Source organism: Bombina bombina, chromosome 1, assembly GCF_027579735.1.
Source record: "Bombina bombina isolate aBomBom1 chromosome 1, aBomBom1.pri, whole genome shotgun sequence".
In the NCBI taxonomy this organism is placed as follows: Eukaryota; Metazoa; Chordata; class Amphibia; order Anura; family Bombinatoridae; genus Bombina; species Bombina bombina.
Genome location: NC_069499.1, coordinates 1,153,442,950 through 1,153,464,017, shown reverse-complemented (window position 1 = coordinate 1,153,464,017; position 21,068 = coordinate 1,153,442,950). Strand labels below are relative to the sequence as shown.

General features: G+C 37.9%; 1 protein-coding gene across 1 annotated transcript in view; it reads right to left on the bottom strand.

Annotated features, from left to right (window-relative positions):
- RND2 (Rho family GTPase 2) overlaps positions 1 to 20,275 on the bottom strand; it is a 206,571-nt gene extending 186,296 nt beyond the window's left edge. The window contains exons 1-2 of the mRNA XM_053699585.1: positions 20,062 to 20,275; positions 789 to 876 (exon numbers count right to left, since the gene is read on the bottom strand). Coding sequence (XP_053555560.1) covers positions 789 to 876; positions 20,062 to 20,241 — 268 coding nt within the window. The 5' untranslated portion in view covers positions 20,242 to 20,275. The remainder of the gene's footprint in view (positions 1 to 788; positions 877 to 20,061) is intronic.
- Positions 20,276 to 21,068: the final 793 nt, after the last annotated feature.

Below are 21,068 nucleotides of genomic sequence, written 5' to 3'. Positions count from 1 at the left end.
TTGGTTTCATAATGATAAATCAAGCTGGCAGCAGACAGACACAGTGAAAGCTAATTGATAGTTGACTACAAACTTCTATCATTTCCCCAGGCAGTGCCACTCTAAGATGCCCACATTACATAATGACAAATCCAAGATTGTAAAACTGTGGGGGCGGCTTTGGCTTATATGGTAAGTCAGAGGTCTTCAAACCGCTTGTTTTTCATACAAAAAAATACCCAGATTTATAAAAGAATGTTTAAATAAAATGTAACCAAACCATTTTAAATGTACATAAATAGTGCACCCTATACCTTCAATAGTAATTGGTAGAAGAACGTTCATTGCACACATATTGCAATTCAACAGTTAAGTGTTTTGAAACACTGCATTCACATTTAGCCCTTTAGAAAAGTATTAACTGCAAAGGGGTTAAACACATAGTTAAAGTACCACTTGGGAACCACATACCACTGTGCAGAAAGTGCCGCTGAGCCAAAATGCTAATTGCACAGCTGATTGTGTCAGCAGTGGTCTGCGAATCCCGAGCGGCACTTTAACTTTGCAAGATTTAAACACATAGAGGTGCAGGGTCACTAGTGTTACGTAAACTTATTTCCCAAATCAATTTAGCTTTAACGTTAAATATTTTCATGTTTTTTTTCCTTGACAAAAGGCTAACATGATTGATTAGTGCGCTTTCATATGCATCACATTTTTTATCTGCCTGTGCAAGTGCCCGCAGATATCTTGCGGTTGCTACCTCATTCCTGCGCTACATTAGTACGGAGACAGGAGTGGACACTCACCAGATGTGTCCCACATATTCAGCTCAATTCTCTGCTTGTCAATCTCAAAGCTGGCCGTGTAGTTCTCAAACACAGTGGGGACATAATTCTGTAACAGAACAAAGAGAAAACACTTTAGCCAGAAGCAACACTTAAATATATCTTAAAATGGACAGTTAACACTTTGAGATTGTAATATAAAATGCTTAATGATGCATAGTAAAACATCTTTACAATATACTTTCATTATTTATTTTCCCCCCTTTTCCTGTAATTTAAAGGGACATTAAACACTAAATACATTATATAAGCATAGACTTCAGGTTGTCCCCTGCCTCCCTCTAGTCAGGTATGCGGCCATGTTTAAATCTAGCTGCTTGCACATGTGCAGTAACTCACCTTCAGATTCCTGCAGTGTAACCTAGGTTCCAAAATGGCGACGCCCATGATTAGAGAGGTGCATGAAATGTATTTAGTTTTAAGTGTCCCATTACTTTTAAAAATGGTGCTCATTACAACTTTTGAGTCTAACCTTGCTACACATATCTCCCTAATTTGCAGCTTGTTTTCTTATATTTTATGTTGAGACCAAACAATGAAGATTTTGTTAATACAAAGACAGTGACAAACCCTGTCACCTCAAGTCCAGATTGGCCCCTTCAAATAAGTGGTGAGTGGAGTTTGAGCACTGAAAAACAATTGCAGCTATATACTGCTCAAGAAACGTGCACACTCCTCAGCCTAACTCTTGCTCTAATGAAAAAGAGAAGAGGTGCATTTGATAGCATAAGTAATCACCCCCACACACACATATTAAAGGTTACTTTTAACTTCCATATCCCTTTAACAGTTTCGAAGAACTCTGAATAATTTCTCAAATTGACTGGTTCAGAGCGTGTGCTCTGCATCTGCTTACATTTCCAAGAAGCCATTAAACAAGCAACTTCCTCCAGTAACAAATGTTTTGGCAGCAGCCAGAACCCTTTGTAAATAAAAATCCTTTACCATTTGAAATCCAAGTAGGACCAAAATAAACTGAATACAATTAGTACGTTTATACTAAAAATGTTTGACAATCGTGAAAGAAAAAATCCTTTAAAACAGTCAACACATTTTGTCAGGTTTAGTTGTCAAAATAACATTGTGAGTGAGACATTTTATATGTTTGTAAGTTATTTTTAGATAAGCAGAGTAACAGTTGTCAGAAAGAAAAAAAAGCTACATTTTATATTTTCTGTGTGACTTAAAAAATAAAATACTAGGATTGGTTGGACTGAGATGCAGTGTTAGGTGATCAACAATAGGTTGAAGAAGAGAGTGTATGTGTGAGCAAGACTGAAAGTGTATGAGAGAGAGGAGTAAAGAGAGAAAAGAGAAAAAGAGAGGATGAATTTATAGCATGTAAGATGTTTTTTTGCAATATGTGAAAGTTTTGCAGTCCAGAGACACATCACCTGTAAAATGTGTTGCATATTTTTGTGTTGTCGCCTTTGCTTTGGCCATTTAGGGGCAGAGATAATGAAGTCCTAGACTGACTAAATCTACCACTGTAGCATGTTGCAGGAACAAGATTCTGGAAGGATGCACTTCAGCCTCTCCGCGGGCAGAGGTAGAACCGCAAATGTTACAGGATTTTATCATTGCACGGTTCCGGTTGATTGTCTATACTTGTACAAAGAGGTAAAACACAATCACCCTCAGTGGGGCAATACCATGCCAGTCCTGAGATGAACACAATGACTGCAGGATACACACATAGGCAAACCATGATTGCACGGCGGCTGGGGTTCAACTCCAGACCAGTAGTGCATTTCTAACCAGGAACAAAAAAAAGAAGCTCAAAATTATATTTAGGATGAAGTAATCATATGCCTTTTTTTTTATTTTTTTTATTTTGCCCAATAGGTGTTCCAACACAAAAGCAGGTACAGTAACAATGTGCATCCACAAATAACCGATAATACAAAGCAGAGTACAATCTCGCTTAGAAATTAATAGGCACCTTCAGTGGATAGAGACGTACACCTAACTACTCATAAAAAGACAGTTCTGACATGGCATATTTTCTTAATACATAAAAACCCTTACCAAAACTATAATTTCCAGTAATTTCCAATAATGCTATATTCTTCAGATCCTATCCGACACACACACACAGGGAAAAAGAAGAAAAGAAGAGGGGGAAAAAAAAAAAAGCAATAAACCCCCCCCCCCCCTACTGGTTGTTGTTTCAGGCAAGCAGCCACTCACCTCTTAAATTAGCTTCCAGTAAATAGAGAGAGTTCTTAAACGGCTGCAGGACCAATTTTGAGTTTCCTGATCTAAAGATTGGATAAAAATCCCCCATTTATTTAAGAAGGACCTTATATTATTATCTATCTGTGCCTGTACTGAGGCTTGTTCTAGAAACATTTGATATGTTATCCCATTTTTAAATTCAGAAAATGTAGGTTCTTTATTAGACTGCCAGTGTTTTAATACAAGTTTCCTACCAAGCAATATCATTGTGTTTATTAATAAATGGCTAGGGCCTGCTTCTTCCTGGGTTACTAGGAAAAAAACTGCATGTTTATTTACTTGAAAGTATTGATTTAAGATTTTGGTGACCCAGAATGAAATTTTCCCCCAGAATCTTTGAATTACTGGGCAGAACCAAAAGAGATGGGTCATATCTGCTGCATAGTATTTGCATTTGCTGCAGACTGTCTTCTCATGTTTTTTATCCCATCGGGCCTGCCAGCTGGGTGTATAGCAACATTGATACAAAATCTTTAACTGTTGTTCTTTAAAATATTCTCCTTTCATCGCCTTATCTCCAGAGTTCTTAATTATGACTGATTCTTGTGAATTTTCACCTACTAGATCCCATTTAAGTTCCAAATATCTTTTATTGCTTTGTTCTTGAGAGGTGAGTAAGGCATAATATGAGTGCGCAATAGAAAATGTTCCTACCTGAAACAGACTAATTATCTGCCTTAATATATCATTGTCCCATTCTATTGCCTTTATTTTCCTACACTGATCAGCATAGTGACGTATTTGTAAATAAGAAAAGGCGATTTGATATATTATATTCAGATTTACATTCATTAAAAGTTTTAATCGAGTTATCTTCTTTTTTGAGTAACTGTGAGATATAATTAATCCCTAGTTCTGACCAGGCATTGAATCTAGCTGAATCATAGCCTTCCTCGAATTCCGGATTACCTTTAATTGTTAAAAAAGATGATCCTCTGTGGCTTATCCCAATTCTAGAGCAAAATTGACGCCAAGCCTGTATTGGTTGGTCTATGCTTAGCATCCCCCTTATTTCTATGGGAATTAGTTTTAAAGGCATGTGTGTTAATGCTTTAAGGGCATAAGGTGCTACTAGGGCTCCTTCAATTTCAAGCAAGGAGAAATGTCCTTTGTCAGAAAACCAGTCCCAAACAAATTTTAAATTGGAGGCTATATTATACAACTCAAAATCGGGAAGAGCCATACCTGCAGCCTCTTTCCTGGCACACAAACGTTTCAGCACTATCCTAGGCTTTTTTTTGCACCAAATGAATTGTGTTATTAATTTATTGATTAACTGACAGTCTTTCCTCAGTAATAAGAGTGGGAGGGCCTGAAAGATATATAAAAATTTGGGAAGAGAGATCATTTTTATTAAGTGTATTCGACCCATAAGAGATAGGGGCAGGTTCTTCCATCTTTCTAAATCTGCCTGGAGTGATGCAATGGCTGGTGCAAAATTTAAATTGTACCATCTCTTGGAGTTAGATGCAAATTTTATCCCTAAATATGTAATATTAATAATTTCTGGAGAGCTTTTTAGTTTGATAAGCCACATGAGTTCCGATTTTTCTTTATGGATTGCAAAGCCGGAAAAGGCCTGGAAAGCTTCTAAGGCATCCACAATTATAGGCAAATTATATTTAAGATTTTGAGCAAAAATCAGAAGATCATCGGCATATATAGCTTGAGTTATTCTGTGACCTTCGATGTTGATCCCTAACAATTCTTGTCTAAACAATATTGCCAGAGGCTCTAACGCCAGATTAAAAAGCAGCGGGGATAACGGACAACCTTGTCTCGTTCCTCGATGAAGCGTGAATTGTTCTGAAGTTAAGGAGTTAACACTTAGAATCGCCCCTGGATTAGAGTATAGTAAGGCAATAATTTGAGAGAATTTACCCTGGATACCGAAATTATTAATGGTTGTGAACATATGATCCCAGAGTAGCGTATCAAACGCTTTTTGTGTATCAATCGAGATAATCGCAGCATCTTCTGTAAGTATTTCTCCCCTTTCTTTTTTTAGTTCACAATAATTGATTGCTGTCTCTAGTTTCCTAAGGTTTTTAATAAGTGTCCTTCCTTTGATAAAACCAGTTTGGTCAGGATGGACCAGTTCACTAATCACTTTTTGAAGTCTGTCTGCTAATATGTGGGTTAGGATTTTGTAATCCACATTTAGCAAAGAGATGGGTCTATAAGACTCCATTAATTCTCTATTTTTACCTTGTTTATAGATTAAAATTATTCTAGATTCTAAAAAATATTTAGAAGGTGTTTGATTTTCCTGTAAGAAACCATTGAAAATCATATGCCTTTTTATGTTGTTTACATGGGTCATTTCATTTATTTTGACTGTCAATTGACTGTCAAACTCTTGGATTCTGAACATTCAGTAGCATAAGGAAGCACAAGAAGCTGAAGACAGATTGTTGTAGACTACCTAGGAGGGTCTGAGCAAATGACAGATTGCATGCTTCAGAGGTCGCCTTTTGTACCAATAACTTTTTGTGACAATAGTGTATTGAAGGTTTAAATGTGCGCACCAAGGGCATGCAACATGTGCTTATTTTTAGCTTGTCATAAGGCTTAGCTTCACTTCGACTCAGTGGCGCAATTAGGTTTTGTGCTGCCCTAGGCACTAAAAATGTTGCTGCCCCCCCTCCAAACATTTTAGACCTTTTTTCCCCTTAATATTTATTTTGGTCAATGTGTAAAATGTTTTTTTTTTTCATAACAATTCAAAAGAAAATAGGCTAGCACTTGCATACAAGTGGATTGAATTGCATGCATCTCATACCATTTTCCCCCTGAGAGAAGGGAGAGAAAAGAAGGGGAGGGGAGAAAAGGGAGGGAAAGGAAAGAAGGAAGGGAGAGAGAGAGAAGATAAAAGTGGGGAGAGGAGAAAATGGGGGGATGGAAAGAAAGGAATGAAAGGAGTTGAGAGAAAGAAGGGAGGGAGGGAAAGAAAGAAGGGAGTGAGTTGAGGAAGGGAGGGAGAAAGGAAAAGAAGGGAGAGAGGAAGGGAATGAAAGAAGAATACACTTTGAAACAATCACTGCCCTTCACATACAACAACATACAGTAATTACCATCATTCAAGTAATAAAACTTTTTATGTGTCAGTTTACTATTTACTCCATGGGTTCATGAATTCAGAGAAAGCTAGCTATTAGTAGCTAACATACATTAGCGCTGAGAAGTTTATGATTAGACATCACAAGCTGATCTAAGCAGTGCACAGACGCATCTAGTCTATTAGTTACTAAGACCTGCACTAAGAACTGTGCTTGCACCTCAGCTGACAAGGGGAGGCAGCATATCAGCACAAGGTCTTCTCCTCCAGCCTCACCTTGTAAGCATATCCCCGGGCAAGTTTCTCACCAAGAACACTTCCACTGCAAAAATGCTGGAGGCTCTAAATGAAGTTTAAAGGACCCCTGCCTGTGAAGAGTGACCTTAAAAGCCTGCACTTTATTGCTCACTGTACTGTGTGCTGGCTTTTAGAGAGAAGATAGAGCAGATGTGCTGCCCCTCCAAAATCTGTTGCCCTAGGCATCGGCCTTGTTGGCCTAGGCCATAATACACCCCTGCTGCCACTTTAATCCTTAGATGGTTGACGGTGTACAAAGTTACTCAGACAAGCACAACAGACCTTTGTGGTGTTTCCTGCTACTACACATGATTCTAAACTGTGCAGTTAATGTTAATAATGGGTGCTAATGTACAGAGCTGGAAAAACAAAGAATACAAGCCTACAGTACTGCAAGTGGCTTCAAATTATTGTAGTGAGAGAAAGTGTAAGTTGCTGATAAACCTGGACTATCATAGAAGAAAACAAATATAGTGCAAGAAAGTTGTTTTGCTTTACACATCTAGGATAAAGCAAAACAAATGAAGATAATTATATTTGGAGGGCCCCACTAGTATACTCTACCACTCTTTACCTACTAGCACCCCCTATAGTAATTTGAGTGCCCCTTTCCACCTCTTATGCCTAATAGGGCCCCTCTCAGTAATATCACTGCTCCCGAGGGAACCACTTATCTAGATTGCCCCTTTAAATGGATGTTAAACAGTGCTCATTTGGTAAAAACAAATATGTTAAATCAAAGTAAATATAAAAAGAAAAAGGTTGTGTTTAAAAAAAAAAAAAAAAAAAAAAAAACACAGCAAATAAATAATTTACTTGTTTTCTTGCAAAATTAGCACTTAGAAATGATCAGTGTAGCCCCTGCCCCAAGTGTTTTAAGAGGATTTTAAACAAAAACAAAAAGTATGAGCAACTGCTTTTTTTATTACAACAATTAAACATACTGTTTCCCTTTAAGGGAAATAGCAGAGTAAATATTAGTCATATACATATTTTTAATTTACATTTTTCTTTCAAAATCCATTCTTGCAACTAATTATTTAAACAGTTTTTTATCTTTTCAGTAGGGAATATTCTTTACTAAAGACACATGATTAAAATATGAGGTTGATTTCCCCACCCCAGAGAGAACCTGACACCTTCCTGAAGTGTTGCTGTTTCAGTTGCCTCTCCTTGCTGCTAGGTGCCATTCCTGCAGTTCACACCTAGCAAGAATTACATTTTCATACAGCTGTCTAACACCTCCTAAGAAGACAGCTAGCAGACAAAACCTTATTCACCCATCATACACACATTATTCTTTATTTCAGGCCCCATTTTCTCATTGGTCATCATTTGCATTAAACACCTGTTTAGTGGACAACTTTAGAATGTTTAATTACACTTGAGGGACATTAAAGTGCTGAATAAAACTACAGTATAATGGATTGTTGTTTTTTTTTTACTACTCATTGTTTTTCCTCCTGTGACTGCAGCTCTCTTCAAAAGCTGCTGTTCTATTTAACCTCTTGTAACGGCCAGTTGCTGCAGCTCTGCATTTTTATACTCAGTGCTGCCATATTGGAACTTAAATATTTTCACATCCTGTGATATGTGTGGCACATTCAGATTAGTGAGGCTGCTGGCTCTTTAGATTACTATATTATCGCTATAGCTTAGTGTGTACAATACACTGTGGAAGTTTAACAATTTTGCAGCTGCTGCATTGCTCTCTATTGTTGAGGGTTTTTACATATATATTTTATGTAACTTAATACGTGTAAAAGTTGCAAAAATATAAAAGCTAGAGTTCTGTATTGTGTAGGAAAAAACAATAGCACGGTCAAGGCTATCAATAGCATTTGTGGGGCCCTGAGCAAGACAAATTTGTGGGTGCCCTTACCCCAGCCCCCTTATTTATTTACCTCCTCCGGTAATCCCTGCCCCCTGTATGGCCCACCCCTGTCCCAACATTCAGCGTGTCCTATATAAAGAATAACATTATAGATTACACCTTATGATACCATAAACACTTTTATTTCTTTACTGTATCTACTTTTATTTATTTTTTAAATAAAACTTTACACAATACCCAGAGACCCCATCCTGCCAGTTCCACAGAGCAGTCTGCTGACGGTTGCTGTCCATGTTCTGCTGCAGGAGATTGTCCCACTGCTGATATGGAGCCGCTAGCGGACGACAGCACACCCGGCCCTCTAGTGAGTGTGATATGGAGCCGCTAGCGGACGACAGCACACCCGGCCCGCTAGTGAGTGTGATATGTAGCCGCTAGCATACGACAGCACACCCGGCCCGCTAGTGAGTGTGATATGTAGCCGCTAGCATACGACAGCACACCCGGCCCTCTAGTGAGTGTGATATGGAGCCGCTAGCGGACGACAGCACACCCGGCCCGCTAGTGAGTGTGATATGTAGCCGCTAGCATACGACAGCACACCCGGCCCACTAGTTAGTGTGATATGGAGCCGCTAGCAGACGACAGCACACCAGGCCCGCTAGTGAGTGTGATATGGAGCTGCTAGCGGACGACAGCACACCCGGCCCGCTAGTGAGTGTGATATGGAGCCGCTAGCGGACGACAGCACACCCGGCCCTCTAGTGAGTGTGATATGGACCCGCTAGCGGACGACAGCACACCCGGCCCTCTAGTGAGTGCAGAGTTCTGTGTAACTGGCAGCATAGGGTCTCCATGACCTGCTCCTGGATTACCAGTAGTGTTTTTTTTTACACACACATCACTGATAATGTGCAGCAGACAAATGTATCCCGAAGCTGCAGAACACAGGGCTTGCAATTGGGGCTATGTTTTTCAATCTCTTAGTTGAATTCTAAGAAGCTGGTAGTTTAAGGGTTAAGCCAATTTTTTGTGTGATACAGGGGAGTGTGCAGGAAGTGTGTAAGTGAAAATGAGACTTTTGGGTGCTTAAGAGGGAAGGATGGAGAATTAAGGATAAAACATGGGCCTCAAGCTGTCCGTCACTGTTCTAGATAGCAATAACCTGAAAACGCAAGGTTAAATAAAATAAGGTTTCCAGTCCCTATTAACTTCTGCAATATATAACACAATTCATCACCCAAGCTGCAGTCTGATCTGCCCATAGACTTCTGTAAGGTGATATATGAGTCTGATGCTTTTCTAACTGTTTTAGCATTTAGTATCAGACAGACAAAATTTACTTTATGTCCCTTTAAAAGAGGCACTTTTTTTCTGGGGCTATCTGGTGTCAAAATAATTTGGAGAAGATTTATCAGCTGTAGAGCGAAAGAGCCCCAGAAGAAAAAAAAATAATAATAATAAAACATATACTGGCTTTCATTGTCGTCTTATGCATTTCTAATAAAACATATACAGATTTGTGCTACTTTTAGGTATATTTCTATTTTCAATCTATTATGTGAGGACTTTGTTTAGAAATAAAAGGTTATTTAACTATGGCATGGAAAATATCCACCTACTCAAGATAAAGACAAGAAGGCTATCTAGCAAAAATATTACTGCTGTTATACTGCAACCAGAACCTAAACTTCATGTGGGCCACACTATCATGGTCAGCCCGTTGCAACGTTCTGCACTGCAAGAAATAGCAATGCACAAAGGTGAGCCAATCACACAAGGCATCTATATGCAGCCACCAATCAGCAGCTACTGCACCTATCTAGATATGCTTTTCAGCAAAGAATATCAAGAGAATTAAGCAAATTAGAAAGTTGTTCAAAATTGCTTGTTCTATCTGAATCATGAAAGAAAAAAAAATAGGTTTCATGTCCCTTGAAAGTTTAATTTCATGTCCCTTTAACAGAAGTTTCCAGGAAAACTGCACTGGGGAATTCTTTTGCGCTACTGCTTTTTGACATGCCCAGTAGGAGGGAAGCAAACAGCTCTTCTGTGCTCCCAGTGGTCTGGGCTCAAAATCCACTTTTCACAGCGACTATTGATTTAGTAATCTTGTTTCATCTACTGCAGGTTAAGAAGTTGTATTGTATGGCTTCTTGATTTACCTACAGTTCTGTGCTACGTTTTCTGTATTGAGTTGTGTGTGCCATTAGAAGACATGGTCTATATAGACAATTGCTTTGGCCTAACTAGATAATAATATCAGAATCACACACTTGACAACTGATAGTAACAACAAATACCGCTAGATACCTTAAAGGGCCATAAAAGTCAAACTTAAAAAGGGATATGAAACCCAATTTCTTTCTTTCGTGATTCAGATAGATCATGCAATTTGTAACAACTTTTCAGTTTATTTCTATTTTCTAATTTGCTTTGTTCTCTTGCTATCTCTTGTTGAAAAGGATACCTAGGCAGGCTTTGCAGCTGTGAGCTAACTGCTGATTGGGGGCTGCACTAATATGTCTCATGTAATTGGTTTATCAATGTGCTCAGCTAGCTCCTTCTCATTTATTAAAGGATACCAAGAGAATTAAGCAAAAATTGATAATAGAAGTAAATTGGAAAGTTGTTTAAAAATGTTTGCTCTATCTGACCCATGACAGAAAAATGTGGGTTTTGTCAGCAACCATACGTTTACATGGGACTCTGAAACAAACGTGCGTAGAATGACTGTATGATCCCTTGCACCCATTTGTACAGCTTTATTGCGCTGCCTTCAGTTCTACCTGCATATGTAGAATCAGAAAACATGACAGAAATCTTCATACTTTTCTGCTTTGTAAATATTGGACAGAAAAAAAAGCATTTGTTAAATGAAGTTGTAACCATTTCAGTGGTAAGCATCTAGAACAGGTAAAGTGTTTGCTAATGTATTGGAGGGATATGAAAGTCAACTTGCCTGCTCTGAGCCATGACAATTTATATAGACTTTACAATTTACTTCTATTATCAAACTAATTTTGCACTTTTGGTTGAAAGAGATGTGTTCAGCTAGCTCCCAGTGGATATGGAGAATATATATATATATTATATACACACACACACACACACACACACAACTAAGCAGCTATGGTGCATAAAAAAAAAGTTCTAAAATATTGGAACATTTTCTGTTTATCACTTTTATGCCCCTTGAATTACTTTTATGCCCCTTGAACAAAGGGAATGTGATCTAGACCAGGGGTTGCCAACCTTTCGGACCTCAGGGACCACTAAACTCACAATTTTGAATCTCGTGGACTACTAACATGAAATTTTTTTAAAAAGGTACAAACCTCTATAAAGTGTGTTATATATATATATATATATATACACATACATATACACATACACACACACTTTTAAGAATTATTTTTTGGAATTAACTAACTGAATGATAGAACTGAGAGTGCCAACTTTTGAGCTAGAAACAGAGAGGCAGAAAGTGGGAAAACGAATTATGTTTAAAAGGACCACAAAACTTCCAAGTTACCTCCTCAGTTAGGAATTATTCTAAACTACTTATGATTATGGACAGACATTGGAGTCATAAATTAAAGGGATAGTAAACCCCCAAATTTTTCTTTTATGATTCAGATAAAACTTACAATTTTAAACAAATTTCCAATGTAATTCTAATATCAAATTTTCTTCATTCTCTTGTTATCCATTGCTGAAGGGACAGCATTGCACTACTGACAGGAAGCTGAAGATATCTAGTTAGCCAATCACAAGAGACAAATGTGTACAGGCACCAATTAACAGCAGCTCCCACTAGTGTATGATATGTGCGTATTCATTTTTTAACAAGGGATACTAAGAGAACGAAGCACATTTGAAAATAGAAGTGAATTTAAAAAAGTGTCTTAAAATTGCATGCTCTATCTGAGTCATGTAAGTTTAATTTTGACTACTACAAAGAGACAGGTAAAGGGAAGAAAATAAATGAAATATAAGAGAGAATTTTTTTTATGATTTTCTTTTTTTTTTATATACTATAATTCCACTATTTCAAACCAAGACTATACCAACCTCTGCTGGCTTTAGAATGGAAGTATTCATCTCTGAGCAGCACGCTGGGCGGGAGGAGTTAAAAATACAATCCAGCTACGCAAGTTGCGCAGTACTACGCAACGTGCGTAAAGAGATTGTAATTTAAATCCTCCTCCGTCGGTTTTCACTGATGTCCAGCCAGGCACTGTAGGGAGTTGTGGCACGATGGTGGGTGACACCATCAGAGGAGATGAATTCCTGCTTGATTGTGTCATGGACCACCAACATTTTCCCGTGGACCAACAGTGGTCCACGGACCACCGGTTGGCGAGCACTGATCTAGACCATTGACTATAAGAATATACAGGGTAAATTTATGTAGCTGCATGAATAGGAATGCAGTCACATATTTAAGAAGCAGAAACTCAATATGAATAGGATTATGTATATACTAGTACAGACATACTGTGTTTAAATGGTTTCATTTAAAGGGACAGTCGACGCAAAAAAAAAAAAAATTATTGTTTATAAATACAGATAATCCCTTTATTACCCATTCCCCAGTTTTGCACAAAAAAACATGGTTATATTAAATACACTTTTTACCTCTGATTACCTTGTATCTAAGCCTCTTCTGACAGCCCCCTGATCATATGAATCTACTGACTTGCATTTAAGCCAATTAGTGCTGTATTGCTAGAATCCACGGGCGTGAGCTCAATGTTATCTATACGGCTCACATGAACTAGCACTCCCCTGTTGTGAAAAGCTAATACAAAACATGTGATCAAGGGGCTGTGTTTAGTGACTTATAAGTAGACAGAAATTTAGAGGCTTATTATATTAATATAACCATGTTTTTTGTGCAAAGCTGTGAATGGGTAGTAATATATATATATTATCTATCTTTTTAAACAATAACAATGTTTGTGCTGACTGTCCCTTTAACCCTCACTCTCATCCTGCAGAGTATTTATGTGGTACTCAGATATCACACCGTCTCCCACTGACTCCCAAATTACAATGTTTCTAGGGCTGCAACTAACGATTATTTTCATAATCGATTAGTTGGTCGATTATTTTTTTCGATTAATCGATTAAATCGGATAGAAAAAAAAAAAAAACACTGAACAATATACCATTTGTAAAAAAATATAATAATGAACAAACAAACTCTGTTTGGTTTAACAGAGTATTAAAAAAAACTGCCTTACTGCAGAAATACAAATAGTTAAACTTTTTATCTTATCAAGTTCACTGTACAACTGTACACAACACAAACTACTTTAAATTACACAACTTACAAACTTTTAAAGACTTAGCAGAGCAAATGTATTGTTGTCATAATTTATTAGCTCAGCTGTAGCTGGCTGCCAAGTTGACTTACTTTGTTTTTATTACACCAAGGTTGTCTAAATTAAGAAAAAAAGATCAACTGTTGACTGTCACTGCAGTGCATACAACACTGCTGTGCTGTGACTGTATGGCTGCTACTGCAAGTAACTGTTAGGAAGGATAGCAGTCATAGCACAGGGGTGTGAGGAGATCGTGGGCACCGGGTCATGGAAGGGGAGGGGCTAAGGTGAGGGTCCAACTCCGGATCAAGTAACTTGCTAAGATAATAATACATAACCTCTGGTGGTCTCACTGACTGTTTGATTTTACAACATTTCCTGTGACTGCTTCTGTAACTGTTAGGAAGGATAGCACAGAGGTGTGAGGACTGAGGAGATTGAGGGCACCGGGTCGCATGGAAGGGGAGGGGCTAAGGTGAGGGTCTGGATCAATCAACTTGCTGGGAGGCGGAGCCAAGAGGATTAAGACATAAGCTCTGGTCTCAGTGTTTTTGTATGCTGGCGCTAATGCACTTCTCTTGGCTAAGTTGGCTTGGCTTTGAGTTATTAGTTAGTTAAATAAAAAAAACACGCTACAGTGAGACCAGCAAGTTACTTGATCCGGACCCTTACCTTAGCCCCTCCCCTTCCATGACCCGGTGCCCGCGATCTCCTCAAAGCTCACACCCTGCCCAGTGCTATCCTCCCTAACAGTTACAGAAGCTAGCAGTAACCGGAGTGTTGTAAAATCAAACAGAAGACCACCAGAGGTTATATATTATTATTTTAGCAAGTTTTACTTGATCCAGACACAGAGTCAGACCCTCCCCTTCCATGACCGGGTGCCCGCGATCTACTCAGTCAAGTAGCAGCCAGCCGAATCCAATATCTCCCTCCTCCATTGCTTAACGCTAGTACTAAGTTATTACCCACCTTGCAGCAGATGAAGTCAGAAGTGACGTCTATCCCAAATAATCTCACTGTCGCACACTCCTCTCTTCCCACACGTCTTCTCCTTCTCTTCTCTTCACCGCGCTCAGGAAATAGACAGGAAATAGACATGCCTTTTCTAGTGTGGCGGTGGCAAGCAGCCCAACTAATCGATAGACCGATTAATCGATAATGCAAATCGTTGACAACGATTTGCATTATCGATGATCGATTAGTTGTTGCAGCCCTAAATGTTTCAATTATGTTTTATTAAATTCTGTTAGTACATCATAATATATTAATTTAAAGGGATGTAAAAGTCAAAATTAAACTTTCATGACTCAGATAGATGTAAGTTTAAGAGACTTTTAAATTCACTTCTTTTGTCAAGTGTACTTTTTTTTTCTCTTGGTATCCTTTGATGAAAAAAACATACCTAGACAGGCTCAGGCGCATATACTGGTAGCTAGCTGGTGATTAGTGGCATTTTATATACACACACATATGTTTGTCTCTTGTCATTGGCTCACTAGATGCCGTCAGCTAAGTCCCAGTAATGGTGACTTTAAAACACCATGAAATGTTTAGATAAAATGTTTAGTTATGTGTAATCAGACTACTTTGCAATATTATGTTATTATTTTGATGTAGTTTAGCACTGAAAAATGAGGATGATCTAATTCTTAGAATTTTAAATGCACCCTGCTGACTTCTCAAGGTGAACCCTGATACATAGCATTCCCTAACTGGCTTTAAATGATAACAACTGACAAACAATACATTTTAAATTAAGTTTATGACTATGACTAGCCTTGTTGTCTGCAGATTAAAGCTGAGATTGGCTCCTCCAAATAAGGACAATGGTGGGTGGTGTTCTGCTACTGAAAACCAAATGCATTAAAAAATATTAAAAACAATAATACTTGGCTGATACGATATTCTAAAGCAGCACAACAGAAATATCTTGTAATTACAAGGTTTTCATTTTCCTTAAACCATATGTTTAACCCCCTGTAGGCATTAACATAGTTATTTGCAAGAAACAGTGAAACAATAAAATGTTCTAACATATTATTTTCTTTTAGCACTTTCATTTCCCTTTAAAGGGACACTAAACCCATAAAATGTCTTTCATGATTCAAGTAGAGAATACAATTTTAAACAACATTCCAATTTACTTCTATAATCTAATTCTTTAGATATCCATTGTTGAAGAAATAGCAATGCACATGGATGAGCCAATCACACGAGGCATCTATGTGCAGCAACCAATCAGCAGCTACGGAGCCTATCTAGATATGCTTTTCATCAAAGTATATCAAGAGAATGAAGCAAATTAGATAATAGAAGTAAATTAGAAAGTTGTTTAAAATTGCATGTTCTTTCTAAATCATGAAAGAAAAAAATTTGAGTTTCATGTCCCTTTAACAAAGTCATTAAAACGGATTCATGTTAACCTAAAGATCAAGTGGAGACTAACACAGGCAAAGACATCAAATTGTATAAATGTTACTTCTAGATAGAGATAGAGAGACATGCAAAATGAAGGTAAACAGACTGTTCTGTGTTAGCAGTTACACAGTATTTATGTGAATTTTATGTATATAAATGTAAGCACCGCTAATTGTTAAAACATAAAATATACAATGCACAGAAAAGTCAAATCTAAATTATGGTTGTTGAATAGACAAGAATGTTTACATGTCCTACGTCATACATGCAACGTTACATGAATGACTAAAGAAACAGAATGATCTCATGTACATAGGATTTGATGCGATTTTTCCTCATTGATGCCTCACAAAACCTGTATACATGACGAAATGCAAGTTTAGTTGGGTGCTGAGAGAAAAGTAGGGGGGAAGGGTGAAAAAAAAAAAGCAATCAGAAAGCAGAGACACAGATGTGAGACATAGTAAAGCAAATGGAGAGAAAAACACATAGGGGAGAGAAATAGGAAGAGAGTGGAAAGGGATAGCCAAGGTAACAAGGGTTAAAAGGTACCAGGAAAAGGGTCAAATAGAGAAACAGCAGTAAAAGGCAGGAAAGAAAGGGACATTACCTTGCTACATGCCTCAATTTCTGACCATTAAGGCACGGACTATAAAGAATCAGAGTTCAGGTCATATTCCATGCATGACTACAGTGTCATATGTATATAGATAGAGGCACTAAATGCATGCGCCTACAGCACCACACTGAAGAGTAATACGGGTCTATAGGCTCACTCTGCATGGAACATGAAAAGCACAGTCCTGCATTTGTCATTTACATCACACATCTGTATTCTTCAAAACTAATATGTCAATCTATGCAGTAATCTACCCCCTCCCTTAATGAACCATGTTAGAATTTTACATTTATTTTTGCTTAAAAAAAATACTTCTGTTATATATACACAAATCAAATAAGGAATTTAGCAAGACAAGTGCCAACAACAATGTCATAACTAAGACTTTGGGGCAACACTGTGACCATTTTCTCTACTTAAAGAACAGGAATGTTTCATCAGTATGGGTTTAAGTAGAGAATATGGCCACAGTGTACCCACCAAGTCTTAGGTATGACATTCTTGTGTGGATCTAATAATTATATGTGTCTAGCTTTATTAAGGTGTAGGTTTGGCATAATTATCCTGCTAATTAATTGATCATTTGACACTGGGTAAAAAGTTAGAAAAAAGTTTGCAATGTTGCTCCCGATTTGAAGCAGGTATACACCCTTAGGTTATAAGATAGTATTGTTATACATCATATGAATATATTTTTATAAATACGTGCTATATAGGCGATTTAACCCTCGCTTGGATTGTGTTTAGTATTGTAATGTATATCTGACTAGAACATCTCAAAATATTGTATTCAGGTATTGCTGCAAAGTCCAACATTTAATTTGGGGGACCAAAATAGTATGTTTTCCAGATGCATTGGAGGGAGACAATGGACTTTTGAAAACCCTATTAATCAAAACAAAGTTATATACACCTCAATGTACACTTTTTTTTTTTTTTTTATAAGACGTAAATGGGGAGAGACAGAGGCAATGCGCCGGACCTGCTCCTTTTGATCACACTGAATTGTATGTAGCATTATGCTGCTCTCTATTTACAAGCTATCAAAGAATAAGAAAGCCAGAGTTTTCTTGTTTTCCCTTTTGGGACACCGATGTTGTGCCATATGTCTCTCGAGGTTCACCCTGCACTACCCACATTACATTATGGTATATTAAACATCACACTATACTGTTTCACTAAAACTACATTACAATGCATGTATGTATGACTATACATTTCCACTGAATCATACTCCAATGAGTGCCTATCAGATTAGGCTACACTCATGCTATAAAAAAAATATACATACACACACATACACACATATACAAACACACACTTTTCTCCCTAGGACCACACTGTATATATCTAGAGACCTACACTACATGCCTTTTAAGGCAGCACAATGCTCTGCACAATAACAAAACCATACTGCTCTGGATTTCTCTGTGAATCAACACTGTGAAATTAGAGTGCCTATAGGTTCATAATATCCCATCATGTTTCTAAAGAGGATATCACTGTACCATATGCACACAGAATCACACTGCCTTAAATATATATATATATATATATATATATATATTCTCACACACACACATATATACTGTATATATGCCATATAATCACATTGTACTGTGTGTTATAAAAGCATAGTATGATACAGGATCATGAGATCACACTGCTACACTATATTGCACACGCTTACAGTATCCTACTGTATTGTATGTGAGCACAAGATCACATTGCTCTTAGTATCGCAATGCTATGAATTATATGATCACAGCTTCAAATGTTTCTTCTGACTCTTCTAATATTTTGGATAATTCTATGATATCTATATATAAAGCCATTACATGTTTGGGAAAAAAATTTCAGGCACCTCACTATTAATTTCTCTATTTTTTTTATAAATGTATCTAATATAAGATCAGAATGGATTGTAGGGTTAAATTTTAGACCACTCTACACTTGATTTCTCTACAAAATTACTTATTGCACTACTTACTAATCTTTATGGGAACAATCTGCAGTATGTTTAAGAAGAATAGAAACATACTGGAATTCTGGACATCTGATATTACTTTAGGCATAATAATTCTGTATCCAGCCAAGCAGCCAACTATGATTTACACAGCACTCAAAAACTTTTAACCCCTAACATTATTGGGTGTCTGGTTGTCAAGGCAGTACTACATTGTTTTCATGATTTCATAAGATTTATATAATAATATAGGAAATTTGTTATTGTGATTATTGATGTAAACTGCTTGAAATTGAAATTAACCCCATTAGTGCTGCACTGTGCAAGTGAAGATTACTTTTAATCTACAGCACGGCAGAGAACCCCACATAAGCCTTACAACTTCCAAGTACAGGGACATTCCAGCCAAATTTGGAAACCACATGGATGCATTTCAGTTTTGAATAGAAGCATTTGTGTAATATACATGTATTAGCAAAAATGATTCTAATAAGAGCTATAACTGTTTCCAAAGCATATTTACGTATGCACCGTGTACCAGCATTTTAAACACAGCACTTGCCTAGAGAGCGTAAGGTGCTTGTACTATCTGGTAATGACTCAGTTTGTTAATTGCTGACATTATACACGCCCCACTGGTGCTCTAAGCAGCTGTAGTATTTAAAATGCTGGTGCACTGAGAATATCTAGCTATGCTTCACATGCACAAAAACATGTTAGCACTAAAACAGTGATTACTTTTACTAGATGCATTTTTGCCAATACATGTGTAGTGCAAATGTGTTTCTATTCAAATATGTTATTCTTCTATGTGCATTTAAATTTTAACTGCAATGTCCATTTAGTGAAACACATTGTATACTTTTGCAGATCTATAAATCGTTATGATATTTTATATTACTTTTTCTTTTTTTTTTTTCTACTATAACATATTCATTGGGGATCATAGACAGAAATTAAAGTGTGACGTAAATATCAGTTACATCAAGAATGTTCCAAAAACAATAGGTTGACAACGCCTGTTTTAAATCCCAAACTGCCAAAGAGGATCCATTGTGTATTAATATTCAATTACCCCATTAATGTAAGATAAATACAACACATGTGGCTCAAAAACTAACACCCTGAAAGCAATGGCATATCTTCGTATGGCTGGCTCCCACCCTTATATAACAATCGCAGGGACACATCTAACTTACTAAGAAATCTCATTCTAAAAGGCATTCAGCCTGAGCATGGGATAAGAATGGCACGTAATAGTTACATATGTATAATAAGCTCCACATTTACAACCTAACTGAACTTATTCCTGATTCTTACATATATAACACATTCCTCACCATAGCATGTCCTTCCCATATGTGTGTACACTATATATATATATAAATAAAACTGCTGCGTTTTTACAAAATTCAGAACACCACTAAGTGCCCCTAGACTAAGCCTCATTTGTATACGGTCACACACCCACCTCAGGGTAACAATCCTTAGCAAAGACGTGCAGAAGAGCAGTTTTCCCACATTGGGTGTCCCCAACTACCACTATCTTGCAACGAGCCATCTGTTTGTCCATACTGTGGTGCTCACACCTCTCCCTCATGGAGAGCCCGCCTGCCCAGCGGTACAAAACCCCCCGGTACAGTCCACACATTCACTGCGATCCTCCTGCTCCCACCATCTCTACAGCAATGCCCAGCCAGCCAGCACAGACACCGGCAAGACTAGGTAGACGCCTCTAGCCGCATCTACCAACCAGAACCACTGTATTACCATAAGAGGCGGGGTTTCTGTGAGCCCTGTCTGCTGGTGGCCGAAATTTAACCCTCATCTGCCAGTGGTGGAACTACCAGGGGTGCAAAGGGTCCTGACGTTCTACCTCTGACACTGTCCACCACTACCACTTTTCCCTATTAAGATCAAGCGCACATGCAACATTTATATCGTTTTGTTTGCAGATTAAAAACAGTTTAACACTCTGCAACTGCATAAGGACTCCCTTATGCATTTGCAGAGTGTTAACTGCTTTTATCCTTCTGGCTAATTTTTGCGTTTGCTAATTTGCAGTAGTACAGGTAATAGAAACTACAATTCCCATGATGCAAACAGCACTATCTATGCACTACACAACAGTGACAGCACCCGAGTTTAGCACACCGGTTGATTGACTGGAACACACAAGCAAGGCTTCCTAAGTGTTGTCAGCAATAACTGGGGCGCAATCCGATATACATCGTAGTTTGCGGCGCAAGTGAGGGAACCCCCGCCGCCCGCAGTTTCAGCCTCCAACTCGAGCTATCTCATATACGGCGCCGTCAGAGGCTAAAGTGCCGTAAGTCTGACAAACCAACGATGTCCAGAAATCTGCTAAGTACAAATTTCTGGAGTCGCCAGTGACTTACTGCACTTTAGAAACTGCCGGCGCCTACAAAACCTGACTAAAGTATAAAATATCACGTACTGTCAAACACGCCTCCCTAA